Source organism: Terrapene carolina, unplaced genomic scaffold, assembly GCF_002925995.2.
Source record: "Terrapene carolina triunguis isolate 2854851 unplaced genomic scaffold, T_m_triunguis-2.0 Scaffold69, whole genome shotgun sequence".
In the NCBI taxonomy this organism is placed as follows: domain Eukaryota; kingdom Metazoa; phylum Chordata; order Testudines; family Emydidae; genus Terrapene; species Terrapene triunguis.
The window spans coordinates 34,295,971-34,315,398 of NW_020664420.1; the positions used below are offsets into that span (position 1 = coordinate 34,295,971).

Sequence of the window (19,428 nt, forward strand, 5' to 3'; positions counted from 1 at the left end):
GTTAGCAAAGCCTTCTCTGAGATCTGATGTCTGGTTAATAAAATGAGCCAAAAGCTCTTTTTGTCCCAGGAGCCAGAGGCCAGGTTGGCAAATTAATTCCTGCTGGTGCCTGAGTTAGTCTCTTGGAGCCAAATTTTCAAAGTTAGGCAAGGTGAATTGTATATGTACATTTGCCTGTCTAATTTATATGTATGAAACCTGACTTGCTTATGCACATGGCTGGTTTGGTGCCTAGTAGGCCATGCATATAGATGATTTGTACTTGCTCACCAGGTATTTGTATGCGTAGGTTAGGCAAGAACAAATGTGTGCAAGAATACATGCCTTACTTAGGTCTTCATGAAAATACTACAGAGTTCTGTTTCTGGATTATAGTTAGGCATAAAAACATTGTTGATCTTCTCTTGCTATATTTATAAAACTGATTCTTCAGAACATAACAGTATTTAGAGCACATTCAAAGGTTTTTCAAAGATTCATTTTCTTCCAGAATATTTTGTTTAATACATAGCTGTGTTATAACTATATACAGTACATTACTGTTTATCCAGGTGACTGGGGGACATATACAACTTTTGGATAACTTGGCATTCAGATAAACTGAAGTGCTATTTTGAGCTGCAGTTTCATTGATACAGAAATATGGGGAATGAAGAGAGTAATGCTGATGTTTGCTCAATATTTTGTACTTTATTAAAGAGTAGAAAAAAAATTTAATTGAGTTTATTAAAACTCCAGATTGTATTAAAACCATTGTGGGACATACTTTAAATTATTTGTCTATTTAAAAAAAAACCTGACTAATCACCGTCAGTGATGAAGGCTATTGAGAAGTTATTAGTGTAAATAATTTGAACAACTGTATTGTCAAGCCTAAACTGAACAAAAGTATTGTCAGTGTTAGGCCTCAAACTTCCAGAAGCTTCAAAAAGCAAGCTTTGCAAAATTAGGCTAAAACCTGTGGTCAAAAAACACTGCAACCAAATAACACTTTATGCTAACTCCTATGTGGTAAAATAAGTTAGGCCTTCAGGCATAGCTTATAAAATCACATTACCCACAGTCAAAACAACGGGCTATATGGAAATAAGTTATCTCCTTGTGCCTAACTTATAAAACTAAAACAACAATTAAATATCAAAGTAAACACAACCACCACAGTAAACAATTGGCCTACCCTAATTGGTTGGTCTGTTTTAAAATACGGCCAACAAATAAAATAAAAAGTATGAAGGAACAAAACTGTGCGTGTGTGTTTTGGTAAACCCAACCAACACCCCCGAACCAAAGGAACGTGCACTGCTCGACCATCTGTACCTGGCCAATGCAAAAAATGGCCGACTAAAGGGTAACGTATTTTCAAACAAATGCAGGGTAGGGTTATAAAGTAAAAATAGTCTGGTCGCTCAAACTAATTTAATCTCAAGTTGTGTTAACACTACAGTATTAAAAATGGTAGTGTTGGAATAATTTAATCTCCAGTTGTATCAATACTACAGTATTAAAAGTAGTATTAAAAGCTCAATAATAGTATTAAATTGTTTAAAAATAGTAGTAAGTTGTTAATCAAGATATAATATCTTTACTTGTACTTGTGCTTACTAAGGGCAAAAACAGTACATGTAAAGTTAGTAGTTAATAAGTAATAATAGCTTTGCATGTGCTTGTGCCTGTCATCAGTATAAATTGCCATTTATATTCAATACTAATGCATATTACATTCCCTTATAGTAGTAAGTAACTAATGCATAATATTACCTGTACTTGTGCTTGTCTTCAGTATAAGTTGCCATTTATATTAATCCTTATTCAATGCTGGTCTTTAATTTTTCTTTTCCTATTCTGTCTGTGTTGCATTTATAGCCGTAAGTCATTAAAAACCTTTCTTAAAAAATAATCAGTAATTTTAATTTTTCTTATACGGGCACTATTCAACCTCATTACCTCTGTGGTGGTGGTGAAAAGTAGCAATCACCCAGGGCCCAATTAGGGTCCTAATGCGTGTCCCCCTCCCTTTATCTCCACAATTAGCAGATGATTTACATAGGGCTACATGAGGGGCACACTGGATTCAATTAAATGGAATTATATCGTAAGGTTAGCAAGTAGCAACTTTGTGTACTGCTACATTACTATTTTTCTCACATACGAAGCTGAACACTTTACTTGGAAAAAAGCTAATAAAGTTTGTGCAATATAAGCACTTGAAGGGGGTCTAAAAACAGAAACATGTGAAACATAATTTGATTGATGGCCTTTGGAAAAGATTATATAATGTAACGTTGGTACCTGGCCAATAAACCTTACAAAGAGCAACAAGTTGAATTTCAGTAGTGGACGAGTACTGGTTGCACTTAACCAGCTGTTCCTTAAACAGGAACCATTGCTGACAAAAACAGAAATTCCGTCAAATTATATGAAGCAAAACTGAACTTTGCAAAGGCAATTTATCAATGTTTATAATAATAATAATAAATAATTATTGATAATGTTAGTGTATGAAGAAATTATACTTTCTTTTTCTAGTAATAAGCATTACACGTGAATATTTGTTGACTTTATAGACAATCAATATGTGCATGACTAAACTGACAAATTTTGTTTCAGATAAAGATGCAGATTCCTTATCAGATGAAGCCACCCATAACAGCAATCACAATAACAGCAATTGTTCCTCTCCTTCTCGAATGTCAGATTCAGTTTCTCTAAATACCGACAGTAGCAATGACACTTCAGTGTGCTCTCCGGACAAAGAAACACACAGTGCTGCTATTTCCAAAATCAGGTTTGTGAAACCGTTTATAGCAAGGCTATAACAGCAAGGATACCTGAGCAACTACAATAGAGAAACTTGTTGCTTATCTTTTAGTAAAAATTGTTATAGTCCAGTCTGACAGCTTGATTATTGTTTATTAAATAATTAATTTAAATATGTTCATATTCTAAAATAATTTTAAATAACAAAATAGGACTTTTATCTTGAAGTGTAACACAAAATAACTTGTTTTTCTTTTTAAAAAAAAAAAAAAAAAAACACAAAAAAAAATTGTAAAATTAAAAAATCTGTTCCAACTTCTTTAAGGTACAATAATTGTATCCTTTTCAACTTTTATTTTTTCTACTACCTCTACAGAAAACTTCATCATATCGTTTACGATTATTCAGAGGATGTTGGAAAGCAAATAGTTTAATGACACAGGTTGCAAAAAGTGGTTAGATTTCCTTAAATATTGTAATCTATTTAATGGCTAGCAGTCTATAGTTTAGTAATTAAAATATGATATAACGAACTAAAATTAAGGCATTTTTCTCATGCTGATCTTGTTTAGAAGTATCCAATCAGAAATATAATTTTATTGCAACAAAAATGACATAAGTACAATATTGAAACATTAACACTGAACTTTTAAGTGGAATTCTGAAATTAGGGCCTGATTTTACAACCTGTTGCTAATTCAAGAATTCTTGTTTACATGAATAGTCCATTAATTTCAGTGCAATTTGTCATGTGAGTAAGACTTGCAGGGTTAGGCTGTTAGTACAGAATGTTTTTCCTAATGGGAATATAACATTATAAATTAGGTCAGCAATTGGTCTTTTGTCTCATCATGCATCCATGGTGTGGGACTTCTGCATGATAATACACAACTTATCTGAACCAGTATTTAAAAATAGATCAATGCTATTGGCAGCCTCTCTGGTTTTCTCAAAGAACTATCTTTTTTTCAGGCAAGAAGATGAAAATTTTAATAGCCTTTTGCAAAATGGAGGTGAATTAAACATCACAGCAGAAGAAGAAATCAATGCGCAAGAGAAAGTTACAAATTTACCTGAATATGAGTTAAGGATTGAAGAGAGATTCGCTCTAATAGAAAAAGGTGTTGATCTAAACACAACTACTGAGGAATCACACAAATTAGACCAAATTAACATGAACATCAACAAACTGACTAATGAAGATACAATACAATCAAGTGTTATGGAAAGATTAAAGACACAGGAAATAGTGTCGGTAAAGGACTGTTTAAACTATAACATGAAAGAAGAAACTGAGCACTTGGAAAATAGAAATCAATATTCTAACCTCTGTTCTATAAGTAAAGTGAATGGACATTCTGAGAAAGCACCGCAATCTCCAAGGAAGGCTGAATTAAAGAGAAGCATTACAGTTGACACTGATTCTTCTGTGGATATATGTATTTCAAAGAGCACTGAAGATCTGTCCCCACAGCGAAGTGGTCCTGTGGTGAAATCTCACAGTATCACCAACATCGACACTGGTGCTCTAAAAATTTTTGATATTGTTAATGACAATGGATCCCAAGAGCCCAACTCAGTGGTAAAATCAGCATCTGCTGGTCCAGATGGAAAAAACATTGTCCGAAGCAAGTCTGCTACTCTTCTATATGACCAACCTTTGCAGGTATTTCCTGGATCATCATCTTCTTCTGATTTAGTATCTTGTACAAAAACTTTGTTCAAGTTTGATTCAAATCACAATCCTGAAGGTGCTAATGTAGTTAGAGGACCAGGGGCAAGTGGTGCACAGATGTTCAGTGTACCTCAGTATAATATCCAATATAGCAGCAGTACAACAGCCAAAGACACCTTGTGGCTCCCAAAACAAAATGCCCAAATAGAACAAGGGAGCTTACCACCTCAGCGTCTGTCTAGGTCAGACAGCACAGAAAGCTCTAATTATGTAAAACATTCTGCCAACATGAATTTCTCCAATCATAATAATGTTCGAGCCAATGCTGCATATAACATGCATCAAAGGATGGGTGGAAGACATTTAGAAATGTGGGCTATTCCACCGAATGATAGACTTGTTCCTGGAGCAACCAGAAATACTCTTCAGAGACAGAGCAGCATATCTTCTACAGCTTCCATAAATGTTGGTGATACTGGACCCCCAAGGCGTGCCCAGGTTCCTGAAGGGGACTACTTAACATATAGAGATTTGCATTCAATGGGAAGAGCTCCACCAATAATGTCTGGGCAACCGAGACCTCTTTCTGCAAGAACGTACAGCATTGATGGTCCAAATGCACCTAGACCTCAGAGTGCTCGCCCTTCAGTGAATGAAATACCAGAAAGAACTATGTCAGTTAGTGACTTTAATTATTCACGGACTAGTCCCACAAAAAGACCAAACCCAAGGGTTAATTCTGAACATTCTTTGTTAGACCCTCCAGGAAAAAGCAAAGTCCCTCATGATTGGCGGGAACAGGTGCTGAGACACATTGAAGCTAAAAAGTTAGAAAAGGTAAAAAATTGTTAATTATGTTCATCTTTCTGTCATCCTGTATTATAAAAAAAAAGCTACATAATCTGTATTTTGATTAATTTTTCACTTTGTAGTGAAAATGTGCCCTGAAATTTTTTAAATGGGACCTGTGAACATTTTTTTTCAAAAAATATAGGTAATTATAAATGTATGTGTTGAATGTCTCCGAGAAATATTCAGATAACTGATTATAAATTTACCCTTCCCAAAAAAAGGAACCCCCCCCCCATCATACTTGTTGGCTCAGTTCAACTACGTTAGAATGAACCATTATGTAACATCATGGCTTCCACCAAGGAGCCTTGCTGGACTATAGAGCCAGTGCTTAGAGGCTCAGGTAAGTGTTTTTAATTGTAGTGTAGTTTTAAAAAATTATATTATATTTTGCAAGGTGACTGAAAAGTTAATGGCTTTGTAGTTTCAGTTGCATCTGAGCACCAAAGCCACACTAAGTAGATATTAATCTGGAATCTAGTCTTTTGGAGTTCATGTTTGTCAGAGTCTTGAATGATCTTTTGCTGCTTTGAGATAAGGCACTTAGCCATCCTGATCATGTAGTAGATCCCAGCAGATTTTTGATCTGACTGACCATTGGTGGCTAAGAGACAGTGGCTGATATTTCTGCAGCTGCTTTGCTATACCCGGAAGATAAGAGTTGATTGGCATTGTTGAACAATTATATGTCATCACCAAGGGATATGAAGGGAGGCTAGCATCTTTCAGGAATGTAGTCATTCATGTTGCCCAATGTATATACATAGCCTCTTAGGAAAGTATTTTCTAAATATAGGGCAGAGTGTCATTGCTCTGCTGGCGATACACATTTCTTGTCCTTGAAAACACGTTGCCTTGGATGACATTGTCAGTCAGATGCATCAAGCTGCTTTATCCTTACCCTCAGGAAGATAGTCTTTCTGGTGGGTAATGATTATCATGTCAATATTTTCCTCACCTCAGTGTCCCTTCTTGTTAAGGGGATTTATTTGAAGATGATAAGCAAGGTTAAAAATCTTGGCATCATACTCAAGCATGACTTTTCAATGGACGTGGAACAAAAGTATTTTTTTTGAATCTGCAGTTTTTTTCAGGCTGTAATCTTCTTTTTATGTGATAATATCAGAACAGCAACATTAGCCCTCATGACCAAGAATCTTAATTATTGTAATTGCCTCCTCATAGGAATAAGTTCTAGACTCTGGCCTCAAGCCTTATCTGGGTAGGTATGTGAGCTCTGATATCATGTACATTTTAAGGATCTCACAATAGTGCTTTTATTGTGGTGGATCCTTGAGTACCCACAGAAACTAAGGACCATCACTACGGCCCTACCAAATTCACAGTCCATTTTGGTCAATTTCACGGTCAAAGGATTTAAAAAATCATAAATTTCATGATTTCAGCTATTTAAATCTGAAATTTCACGGTGTTGTAATTGTATGGTATTGCCACCCTTACTTCTGTGCTGCTGATGGCAGGACGCTGTCTTCAGAGCTGGGCACCTGGCCAACAACTGCCGCTCTCCGGTCACCCAGCTCTGAAGGCAGTGCGGAAGTAAGGGTGACAATACTGTGACCAGTTGCAGATTACGCCTTTCTGGGGGTCTCTGCCAGAGCAAGTGGGGGGGGGGGCCCCCCCCCCCCCCCCCCCCCCGGCCCCCCCCCCCCCCCCCGCATTCCTGCTGGGGAGCAGGGTCGGGGCATAGAGACTTGCCCTGCTCCCCGGCAGGAGCGCCAGGCAGGTTGAGCAGAGCAAGCCCCTGCGCCCCAACCCCGCTTAACGGCAGCAGAGTGTGGTGTGGGGGCCCCCCAGTTGGCCAGTGCCCAATCCACCACTGACCATGACCCCCCCCCCCCAAAAAATCACCTTACGACCCCCCTGGAACCCCATTTTGGGTCAGGACCCCCAATTTGAGAAACGCTGGTCTCCTCCAATGAAATCTGTATAGTATAGGGTAAAAGCACACAAAAGACCAGATTTCACAGTCTGACGCATTTTTCATGGCCGTGAATTTGGTAGGGCCCTAACCATCACAGACCTCATCACCTTCCACTCCCAGTGTAAGGTGCACGTCTTCAACCTTGCCTTCTCTTGTATAAATACATAGAAGCATAAACATAAAGAACAAAAACAACCCTACCTAAACAAAATTCTACACTTTATGCACCATTCTCCCGCTGGGGATAAGATGAGAGAATGGGTAGAGCTCTGCCAATCATGTCTTGGCAACAGAGACTTTTTTCTGCCAGAACTTACAGTACTGATGGTCTAAACATACCCAGACCTCAGAGTGCTTGTGCTTCAGTGAATGAAGTACCAGAGGGAGCTATGTCAGTTAGTGACTTTACAAATGTTAGGCAGGGCACCTAATACATTACTGAAAGACGCCAGATACTAGGTGATGAGGGTAGTGTAAGAGCCAGTGTGAGAAACTTGCTGCCCTCACCGCTCATCCTTTCCCTTCATGTGTTTAATAACACCTTACTTTTTTTCCCTATTAGAATGGTATTGTGTAATAAATGCTGTCTCCTTAATTCTTATCCTTCCCTTCCACCAGTCTAGTTTAGTTCATGTTGGAACCACTAGGTTTATCTTTTCTTTAACATTTAAGAGGGTGGCTTTGTTTTTATAAATAATGCTATTAATTTTTACAGTGGTTTTTCATTCAGTGGTCTGAGCACAGTGTGGAGATGTCTGTGTGAGAGACACTTTCTCTTTCTCTGAGAGTGTGCTTTTATAGATAGCATTTATTTTATATTGTTTGGTACATGATAAACATCTCAAAACCATGCCATGAATTTCAAAAAGCCACAGATGTGTTTCTCTGAGCTGGCTTTGAGCGACGGCTGGCCAATACAATAGTGAGGAATGTGAAAATCCAGTTATTTGCTGCATGTTTCTCTGTCCGCTTCTATTTAAGACATTCAGCAAATAGCATTACAATTACCGTACCTTTGTACGTTTTTTGTTTTTCAGGTCACTTAAATTATGAGAGTCCCATAAATCAGAATTTGGTAGTTTCTGGTGTGCTTCTGTTTATAACTCAAAATGGGCTTTTAATTTTGTAGGGAGTTATTCCATACTGTATTCTAGACCTCTGGGATGTATACGGGGGAAAGAAACCGTATTATTTAATTTAGAAGATCACAAGTACATATTCTTTAACTAACGCTCCACAACAAAGAAAGGAAATTCACAGATTAAAAGAATCTGTTGTGTTTAAACATTATAAAGGTTACAAAACAAAAAAAATCAAGAAATACAAACTTAAAAATAATATCGCCATCTTTAATTCATATGTTGCTGCCTGTACTTTTACACAGTAGTATGGTTAAGATCACTGTTCACCTTTCCTTTGCATTACCTGACTTTCAGTGGTTTATATAACATACTTATCATTATTTCTATTTAGGGATTTTTAATAAAAGTTTTCATGAATGATTTTTTTTTAAATTATAAATTCCATAGTTTCTAAACTTGTACAAGAATAATCTTTTTAAATTTTAAATAATCAAAGGCTGTCTATAAATCAAAACCAGAGAAGCTAATTCTTGTTTTGTCTGGCTCTTGGACATTTTCGCCTGGTGATGTAAAGGGGAAAACATTTCAAGCAGCAGTTTGCATAAGGGATCAAATGAAAGCCTGATGTCTAGCAAATAAGATTAATGACTAACTTCAACATAGCAATGAATATGTGTAACCCATTTTACAGCACGTTAGGGATATGTTCCTGTCATAATTGAGTAACCTGAAACTATGCAACTAGAGGAAAAATGTTAGCTAAGACTTTTTGAAAATAGATCTTCATATAGAGACTTGAATATTCAATAAAAATTGTTGGATTGTTCATTATACTGTTACTTTTTTTTGTAAGTGGAAGAAAGGCTCTTCTTCAAGTGATTGTCCACATGTATTCCACGTTTGGAGTGCATGCATACCATCCACACAAGACTGGAATTTTTTGTGTGTAGCATTGTGAATTGCAGCCAGCCAGATGCACTGTAGCCAAGGTTATAAAGCAGTCCCATTCCTCTATCATGGAGTTGGCCAAAACCTCCTTCACTTCCTCACCCAGGTCCTCTGAAGAGAGAAGACATAAGGAGCAGGTACTCTCTCTCTGGTCCTGAGCAGATACAGCCTAGGAGGCAATTCAAGGCCCAGATCCGGTTCTGCTGATGCCTTGTCAGTGGTCACTCAGTGGCAAGGCAAAGTCTGGGAAAACTCCCCAGGAGTCATTGATATGCCTGAGATTGGATCAAAGCACTCAGCACTGATGTCAGCAGTGCAAGAGGGCTCTTCAGACCTCCTGGCATCAGAAAGTGTTCTGATCTAGATTCTGCCTTTAGTACTAAAAATCTTAGCACTGATTGCTTCCAGTCCACATTTGACAATACCAGCCATCCTTTCCCCCGAGTATTCACCTTGAGAACCCATCTTCATGGTACCTACATGGTTCACCAGTACTGGGAGACTTGGCAGTTTCCGATCAGCCTGAATCTCTATTGCTATCTTCTACTAAGAAACTGTCTTCACAGGTTCCGAACCTTGCACCGCAACCACAAGAGCTGCCTGGTCTCTCTCAAGCACCTGAGAGATCTGCTCCACCTGTGAAGGAGATGTATTCCTTCTCCTCCTTGGCCTCAGAGGATTAGGTGATAGACAACACACCCCAGAACAATATGACCATACCTGCATCACACCCCAGAATGATACGACCCTAGCCTGCCTGAAAGGACAATCAGAGACCACCCTCACAAGAGAGATTATGCAGATGTCTTTGAGCAGTACCCTGCATGGTACTTACCCTGGCCTGTACCCCCTTTCCAGAATCCCATGCATTTGTGGTCCTTCTGGGCATTGTGGGGGATGCACTCTACTCTCAGGGTTCCAACAGCCCCTCAGAAGATGAAAGCAAGGTCACCCTCTCTTTTGAGACCTCAAGAAAGCCACCCCAGTCAGCTGCCTCCTAATGCAGAAAGTGAGCAGGAGGACATACAGGAAACAGAAGCCAAAAATCTCCTCCTTCTCTTTGCCAGACGAGAGCCCGCCCTCATTTGTTCCAATCCAATCTGACAATTAATAGATTTTCCAGTAACTCCTCAGGAGAATGGTGGATATCGTGGAAATACCGGTCAATATACTGCAAGAGTAATCACACACACTTCTTGACAGCCTGCACTCATTGGAGCCTGCTAAATTGGCTATGCCATTAAATGATTGTATTTGGAACCAGCCAGAAGACCTTGGCAGACTCCTGCCTCAGAAGCACCTACATCTAGAAGAAAGCAGACCTGCCCTATCAGGTCCCCATCAAAAGTTTTGAATATTTCTATAACTATCCAACACCAGGCTCTCTGTCCAGGAGAGATCCAAGAAACAGGGTGCACCTAAAGCGACTTGCAGGAAAAAGCCCCCTAAAAAAAAAAAAGCTGACCTCTCTGGTCAGAAGTTATATTTTTCAATCACCTACAAAGTTCACTGCCAGTTACCAAGCGCTCCTTGCTAACTATGACTTCCTGACTTGGGATCACATATCTCAATTTGCGACAGATAAAAATCTGTAGTGCAGGAAGGACAGCTGGTGGCATGACCTCTCATTACAGGTCTCTCTTGCCACTTCTGATATGGTGGCCTGAGGTATCGCTACTGCAGTTAATAATGCACTGGGCCTCCTGGTTGTAGTCCTTGGGAATACCAAAGGTAGTTCAAACAACCATGGAGGATCACCCCTTTGAGGAATCTGCAACTGATGGGGTTCTTCACACACTGGATTCAAGGATTCAAGAGCGACTTTGTGCTCCCTGGGCATGTACACTCTGGTTCCCAGAAAGAAACTGTACTAGTCTCAACTCTGTCAGATGTAGAGGCAACCATCCTCATATTATTTACAATCAGCAGAGATCTTCCAAGCCTTGGAGGAAGAGGAAGAGGTTCCAGATGAGGAGATGTAATCCCAAAATTTGACTAAACTAAACTATAGTCATTCTAGGTGTATTTAGCTACTGTTAATTAAAAGCCTGTACCTCCTCCATTACACACCTTCCGTCAACCTCATAATAGTAGGTTTGATGGTGTGGTTAAGAGTCTTGCAGAGCCAAATTTTCTTACCTTTGGGAATTGTTTGTTTGTTTCAGGAGACATGGAATTGGACTGTCTGGATCAGTGAATCCTAGGGATTGTGGAGAAGGGATACTCTATCCCATTCTGGTCCCTCCCTCCCCATCTCCTCCTTCTGGCCAGGACCCTCCTCACAAGATATGCTCAGGAAGGAAATGGACTCCCTCCTACACCTCGTAGCAGGTGTAGTCCCCTTGGAATTCCAAGGCAGGGTGGTGGTGGTTGTTTTTTTTTATTTCCTGGTCACAAAGAAGAAAGGGGGATGGTGCCCTATCCTGGCCCACAAACAATTCAACAAGTTCAGGATGGTGACCCTAGCACCCATAATCACTACTGGATTCTCAAGACTGGTTCACAACACTCACCTTACAAGAGAAACACTTTCATATTGCAATTCTCCTGCTCCACAAGTTTCTTTCCCCCTCCTCCCACCTCCCCGGTTTCTTGGGGGGAAAAGTCTCACTACCAGTACAGAGTACTTCCCTTTGGCCTTCATGTGGCACAGGGTCTTCATCAAATGCATGGTGGTCATGGTTGCACATCTGAGAAGAGAAGGAATTCAGATCTATGCCTAGCTCAATGACTGACTGATCTGAGGTCAGTCACCTCAGTACATGAACAATGAACAACTCCATTTGAGCAGTCCTGACTCTTTTTGCCACATTGGCCCTCGGAGTCAAGTCAGACTGTAGAGTTCATAAGGAGCAGTGTTGAACTCCTCACTGGTGAAGGCCTGCCTGCCCACAGGACAGATTTCTTATCATTCTAATTTTCAGGTGAGATAGCGTCAGTCTCACCTGACAATCTGAAACTCATTGGTCCCATGATTTCATGCATCTGTGCAGTGCAGTTTGCCAGATTTCACCTGTGTTCCATGCAAGGGTTTTTGAGATCAATGTATCGACCAGGCAGATACCACTGAGAAATGCTGTTCACATTTCTCCAGGAAGTCCTCTCCTTGATAGATTGGTGGAAGGACCCTCTACATTTGTGCAGCAGGGTGCCCTTCTCTTCATCTCTTCCCAGCATAACTAGTGACTGATGAATCTGCAATAGGATGGAGAGGTCATAGGGGCCACCTTCAGATCCAAGGCTTCCATTCCACCCAAGAGGCCAGGCTTCCGATAAACATCCTGGAACTGAGAGCCATTCGGCTGGCATGCATAGCCTTCTTCCCATTGCTTTGAGATGTCACAGTACAGATGCTCATTGACAACACCACAGCAATGTACTGTATCAACCACAGGAATGCGTTCACCCATCCTGGTTGTGCCAGGAGACAACCCACCTTTGAGAATGGTGTATCAGTCACCATGTCACATCAGTAGCATTACATCATCCTGGTCTACAAAACACCTTAGCAGACCAACTCAGTCGTCAGTACTCAGCCATGAATGATCACTCAAGGACTCCATGCTGTGAGACATCTTTTTGCACCTATGGGCCTGCAGTTTTGGGCCAGTTTGCTATCTGACCAGTACAAGTGCCTCAGATTCTGTTCCAAGGGAGGAGCCAGTCCCAGCTCCCCTTCAGATGCCTTTCTGATCCTGTGGTAACCGGGACTCATGTATGCCTACTTCCCAATTCCTCTGATACAGAGTGTCCCTGGGAAGATCAGATAAGCTGGGGCTCTGGTAATAAGATAGCCCCAGCATGGCCCAGACACTTTTGGTTCTCAGACCTCATAAACCTGTTGTCATGGCTCCTGATCATGCTCACTGAAACACACCCTGAAATGATACACAACCAGGTAGAAAAGTCCTGTACCTGAACCTAGCACCTCTATCTCACAGCATGGATGCTGGCTGCTGTATAGCATTTCAAAACATCCGGATTTGCAGCAGAAAAGATTCCACCAGACTGACCTATGCTGCTAAATAGAAGAGATTCTCTATCTGGGTGTTGGAGAATAATTTCACTCCTTTGGAAGCACCAGTGACTGCCATCCTGAACTGTCTCCTCATCTTAAAGCATTTGGACCTTTCCATCTGTTCTGTCAAGTACACTTGGCAGCCATCTCTGCCCATGATCCTCTGGTGGAAGGCCACATCTTCTCTTATCCGACAGTATCTTGTCAAAGGTATCCTCCATAGCTTCCCACCAGTTAGAAAGATGCTGCCCTCTTGGGACCTCTGTATTGTCTTAACAGCTTTGATGGAACCTCTTTTAGCACCTATGGCAACCTGTTCCTTATACCACTTTTCTATGGAGACCTCCTTCCTAGTGGCCATAACCTCAGCCTGAAGAGATTCAGGCCCGTATGGTGGGTCCACCTTATACAGTATTCCACAAGGACAAAGTAACTTTAAAACCTCATCTAAAGTTTTTACCCAAAGTGGTTTGATTTTCCTCTTAACCAGATGATCCATTTATCTGTCTTCTTTTCCAAATCTCTCACGACCCAGGGAGAGCTAAATCATAGAATCATAGAAGATTAGGGTTGGAAGAGACCTCAGGTTGTCATCTAGTCGAACCCCCTGCTCAAAGCAGGACCAACACCAACTAAATCATCTCAGCCAGGGCTTTGTCAAGCTGGGCCTTAAAAACCTCTAAGGATGGAGATTCCACCACCTCCCTAGGTAACCCATTCCAGTGCTTCACCACCCTCCTAGTAAAATGGTGTTTCCTAATATCCAACATAGACCTCCCCCACTGCAACTTAAGACCATTGCTCCTTGTTCTGTCATCTACCACCACTGAGAACAGCCAAGCTCCATCCTCTTTGGAACCCCCCTTCCAAGTTGAAAGCAGCTATCAAATCCCCACTCATTCTTCTCTTCTGGAGACTAAACAATCCCAGTTCCCTCAGCCTCTCCTCATAAGTCATGTGCTCCAGACCCCTAATCATTTTTGTTGCCCTCCGCTGGACTCTTTCCAATTTTTCCACATCCTTTCTGTAGTGGAGGGCCCAAAACTGGACTCAATACTACAGATGTGGCCTCACCAGTGCCGAATAAAGGGGAATAATCACTTCCCTCGATCTGCTGGCAATGCTCTTACTAATGCAGCCCAATATGCCATTAGCCATCTTGGCAGCAAGGGCACACTGCTGACTCATATCCAGCTTCTTATCCACTGTAATCCCCAGGTCCTTTTCTGCAGAACTGCTGCTTAGCCAGTCGGTCCCCAGCCTGTAGCGGTCCATGAGATTCTTCCATCCTAAGTGCAGGACTCTGCCCTTGTCCTTGTTGAACCTCATCAGATTTCTTTTGGCCCAATCCTCCAATTTGTCTAGGTCAGTCTGGACCCTATCCCTACTCTCCAGCATATCTACCTCTCCCCCCAGCTTAGTGTCATCTGCGAACTTGCTGAGGGTGAAATCCATCCCATCATCCAGATCATTAATAAAGATGTTGAACAAAACCGGCCCCAGGACCAACCCCTGGGGTACTCTGCTTGATACCGGCTGCCAACTAGACATCAAGCCGCACCTTCAACATTGTCATGTCTCTTTCCTACTATCTAGAAGGGCTCTTAAAAGGCTTTGTTGTGTCTAGATTGTTCCTAGCATTTGCTGACAGAATGAAGGGTCAACCTATCTCCAGCCAAATACTGTCAAAATGGGTCTCAGATCGTATTAAGACATGCTACATGGTGGCTCATTTGGACCCATTCCACCAGAACTCAGGCAGCCTCTGCAGTTTTCCTGCAAGGTGCCCCAGTCTTAGAGATTTGCTGAGCAGCTACCTGGAGTTCAGTTCACATCTTCACCTAGCACTATTCCCTGGTGGAGATCTCCCTGTCTGAAGCCTGCTTTGACAGAGCTGTCATGCAGTCATTTTTCCAGTAAACTCTAGTAGTGCTTACGTCTCCATGCAAGTTATCACTTGCGTAATCCAAAGTGGAACATGTAGACAGTCACTTGAAGAAAGAGGTTACTACCCTACAGTAATTCTGGCTTTTCAAGATGTGTTAGACACGTTTTCCATGGCCTGCCCTCCTTTCCTGCTATTGGAGAATCCTTGCTAATTTAGATTTGGTGTAACTGAAGGAGCTGGAGATTTGATGCAGCTGCCCCATCCTTTATGCCCTTGGCTAAGGAGTGTTGGGAAGGCACACAGGCCACAACAGACACTGCTACTCAAAAAGATTCTGGTGTCACACATGCACTAGAAGTGGAACATGTGGACAACACATCGTGAAGAATCAGTTATTGTACCCATAGAATCCATTATTTTTCCTTATAATGTAAAACTGCTCTCTAGTGGTCACAAATAAGTATGTATATATAAGCTGCCAAAAAAATATTTGATCATCCATGCCCTGGGTGTGTGTGTTTGTTTTATTTTGTTTTTTAGCTCCTTGCACAGATTGAGCTTTATTCTGTTTTTAAAAGCCTTTAATCTTTTTCATCAAATTGTCTTTAATGATACGGATTACTTAAATGTACTTTACATAATGTCACGGTAGTGTTTCTGTACTTATCTTGTTGCAAGTTCCCATTTTAAGTATTTAACTGAAACAAATCTCTTTGAATTGTGAGACAATACACTGTGTTCAGTAGAGGAGATGGTTTAAGGGGAAGAAGAAACAGAGTTGTGGAGGGAGTGGGGTATCTCCACCAGGAGACCTGATGCTCTTGTAGAGAGAGAACAAAATGTTGCCATGGATCCATGAGCACAGGAGTGGATCATAGGTTTCTATTCAGAGGGTGCACATGGCTACATTAGCAGATTTCCTTTAGCTTCATGGTGACCATAAAAAACAGTTGAAAAACCTCCTCTTTTAAACTCATTCCTCTGCTTTTCCCGAAGAAATAATGTGTAAATACCTTCTTTGCTTAATTCAAGTGTTTAAGGTGTTCTTCATCTTTTGTTAGCATTTACTAGGATTTGTTAGTCAGAAGTGGAGGGAGCAGAATGATGTCAATTAAACCATTTTTTGGCATGTGTATGTTTTAACTATGGTGTCCGTACCTCAAAGTCTTAATGCTTTCTTCATTAGCTCAGACATCAGTGGCCTGCACCTGTAACGTTTCCATGACAGAAATCTTCAAGGCTGCCACCTGGACTTTTGCCCAAATGTTTACACAGCACTATTTTTTTTTTATTTGTCATTTAGATCTCATGCCCATTTTGGAAGGGCAATACTGCAATCCTTGTTTAATTAGGACTCTTTCCTGAGGTTTGGAATGCTTTGCTAGATTCCCACAAATGGGAATATGTAGAGACCACCTTAAATGAGAGAGGTTACTTGAAGAACGGTAACTGTGGTTTTCTTAATGTTGCCTCAGCAGATTCACACTGCTCACCCACCTTCCCCTTTCCCTTGGCATTGTATTCCCAGGCTTAGCAAAACAAAGTGAGACAACTGGGGACTGTAGAGCATCTCATGTCCTGGGTTCCAAACAGTTGGTGCTATAAGAAAAACCGTGTAGTCCCAATGGGCACTGCTGATTTAGTAGGCTCCCAATGGTCAGTGGCATTGGATGGAGCATCCCACAAGTGTACTGTAGCGGGAACGCTCCTAGTAGTGTAGTCAGTGTAGCTCTGGTGACTAGTATGCATTCCAAAAATCAGTATTGTATGTGCATTTAAAAACAAAACAAAAAAAAATATTCACCCAACAGTGGTTATAGTATCTTAGTCAAATTATAAGTTTGGAACTTTTTATGAGACCTTTTTTAACAGAAAACAATCACACAGGAATTTCATAGAAACAAACAAAACTGCATTTCCTGGCTTTTGATATTTTGTGGCATATCCTTAACATTATGAAAGTAATTTTTTGTACACAAATATTGTCATGTAGTGGATTCAATGTCCTTGTTTAAATAGGTGTAGTTCATTTGTCAGTTTGGTTAATTTTGGGACTTCCCCCTTTTTTTTTATTTTGGGTGTCCCTGTTCTTTCATTTGTTTTGTCTTGACAAAACTTCATGGGGGCAAGGTGGTAATGCTCTTGCTGCTTTTCTTTTTGAAACCATTGCCAATACTACAGAGGTCAATGTTGCAAGGTACTGTAGCTTTAAAAAAAAAAAAAAGCCTCCAAGTATTCTTGAACTTACTTTCTCTGCTAGGTAAATCTCTGGTCAATAAATTTGTCTGAGTGCATGTTATTTATTTTGTGTTACTTTTGTGTTGGTAGAAAAAACAAAATTTCTATGGCTGAAAAAATTTTCATTGTTGGACAAGTAATTTTGAAAACTGTTGAGACAAAATAATGGCTCTGCTGAGAATGAAATAATTTCAGCACAAGTGCATCTTGGCTGTCAGTTTTTCCTTTCCACCAACATGTCTATATATGTTGGAAATAATTAAAGTATGACAATTTAGATGAGTTAAACATCTATATTGTTTTCCTGAGCACATATACATCTGAATGGCCTTATGTACATGTAATTTTGTATGTGTACTATGTTAGGTTGCATGTTGTTTGATCGTAAATAAATGTAAACAGAGTGTCACGGAGGTTTTTTGTACTTCACGATGCCACAGCTAATTCAGTTGCATGGTATTTATTTTTGCATGTTATGGAATATATGTCTGTGTAAGTCGGTGTATAACATGTCCTGTGGTTTATGCATGCTGCACTAATCTCTATGTTAAATCTGTCCCCTCTTTATTCAGAGCATGCTGTCTAGGTCCTTTAATTCCAATTATGCTGCAGTTAGCAGCTTTCAGTATGGCAGCTCTAGGGATCTGCATGGCAGCCAGAGTAGTGTTGCCTTGAGTGTTGCAGACAGAAGAGGTTCTGGTGTGCACATTGTTCGTGTGAGTACCTACAGTAGGCTATTGCAATATATAGAGGGGGGGAAAGGAAACTTGAAATATGTCTTTAAATCAATAATTAGAGTTTTGTCCTTTTATACATGAAAGCACTGTCATAATTATAAAAATAGTTTAAACTTGTGTTATGAGTTCCTGGGCACTGAACCCAAACATTTAAATTGGCTTGAGTTCATATGCTCAACCTTCTTTACAAGGTGTTACAACTTACAAAACAAATTGTTTTTCTAATTGGCTTCCACGTGCGGATGGCTGTAAAGATCTAAGATTATTTTCTGTTTTGCCCTCCTCCGTAACCAGAACTATAGCTGATGATCCTTTGTTTCTGAATTTGATCCAGGTCTAAAGAGACCTGAGTTGGGGTTTATCCGTTTATTTTCAATATTTGGTAAAGCAAGCCTTATTTAAAGATGTCTAGAGGCAATCAAGCAAATTAAGTTGATATGTAGGTTGGCAAGAAAGATGAAGGTAGCTTCAGCATTGAACAACCTGAATGAAGATCTGGTGTTTAAATCTAGAAGAATTAAGTCCACAAGAAACTTGTATTAATCCTGTAAGTCCATGCATAGCAGCCATGGACATTTGTTCACCTTTCTTGTGAACCATCTGTGTTATGTGGCTTTAAGACGGTCAACAGTTGTAATTTCTTTTTTGAAAATTGGGGTTAAATTTTATGGATCTCTGACTTGATTAATAGGATTAAGTTGTCCATGCAAACTCAGATGATATGATTAGCATCCTTACAAGCAAAAATAAATGTAAAAATTGAGCAATTTATTCTAATATTTTAAGAAATATTGAGTCATTCTGATAATTTGAAGAAATATTTGCTTATTTATTTCTACCCTGTTTAAAGCATCCCCAGACATCCACCCCAGGAGAGCCATGCCAAGAGGATGTATTCATTTCAGGACAGCAGAACTACTCATCTGGCACACTTAATCTCAAAGATGTTCCTCCAGACAGCATGAAGAAAGTAGCTGCACAGGTAATGAGTAATATGTTACCATATTTGGATAAGTTATCTTTCGCAAAAATGTATATTTGAAATATGGTGGAGTAGTTAGCACTTAGAATTGGTAATTTGTTTTTAAATCTAAAACATTATTTGATTTTCACCCACTTATTTATGGTGAAATGATCAATCATATGGCCTTAAAAGATAGATTCATAGACTCTAGGACTGGAAGGGATCTCGAGAGGTCATTGAGTCCAGTCCCCTCCCCTCATGGCAGGACCAAATACTGTCTAGACCATCCCTGATAGACATTTATCTAACCTACTCTTAAATATCTCC

The 19,428-nt window shown here is 40.1% G+C and overlaps 1 protein-coding gene across 4 annotated transcripts in view; it reads left to right on the forward strand.

Annotated features, from left to right (window-relative positions):
* Positions 1-19,428, forward strand: part of ERBIN (erbb2 interacting protein) — a 136,663-nt gene that overhangs the window by 97,798 nt on the left and 19,437 nt on the right. For 3 of the 4 annotated variants that reach the window (XR_003899779.1, XM_029910890.1, XM_026649121.1), the window contains 4 exons: positions 2,608-2,785; positions 3,730-5,269; positions 17,973-18,116; positions 18,988-19,119. Coding sequence is in view for 3 of the 4 variants with exons in the window: in XM_029910890.1 (XP_029766750.1) it covers positions 2,608-2,785; positions 3,730-5,269; positions 17,973-18,116; positions 18,988-19,119 (1,994 nt within the window). In the remaining variant the exon portion in view is untranslated. The remainder of the gene's footprint in view (positions 1-2,607; positions 2,786-3,729; positions 5,270-17,972; positions 18,117-18,987; positions 19,120-19,428) is intronic. The other variant, XM_029910889.1, reaches the window with a different exon arrangement.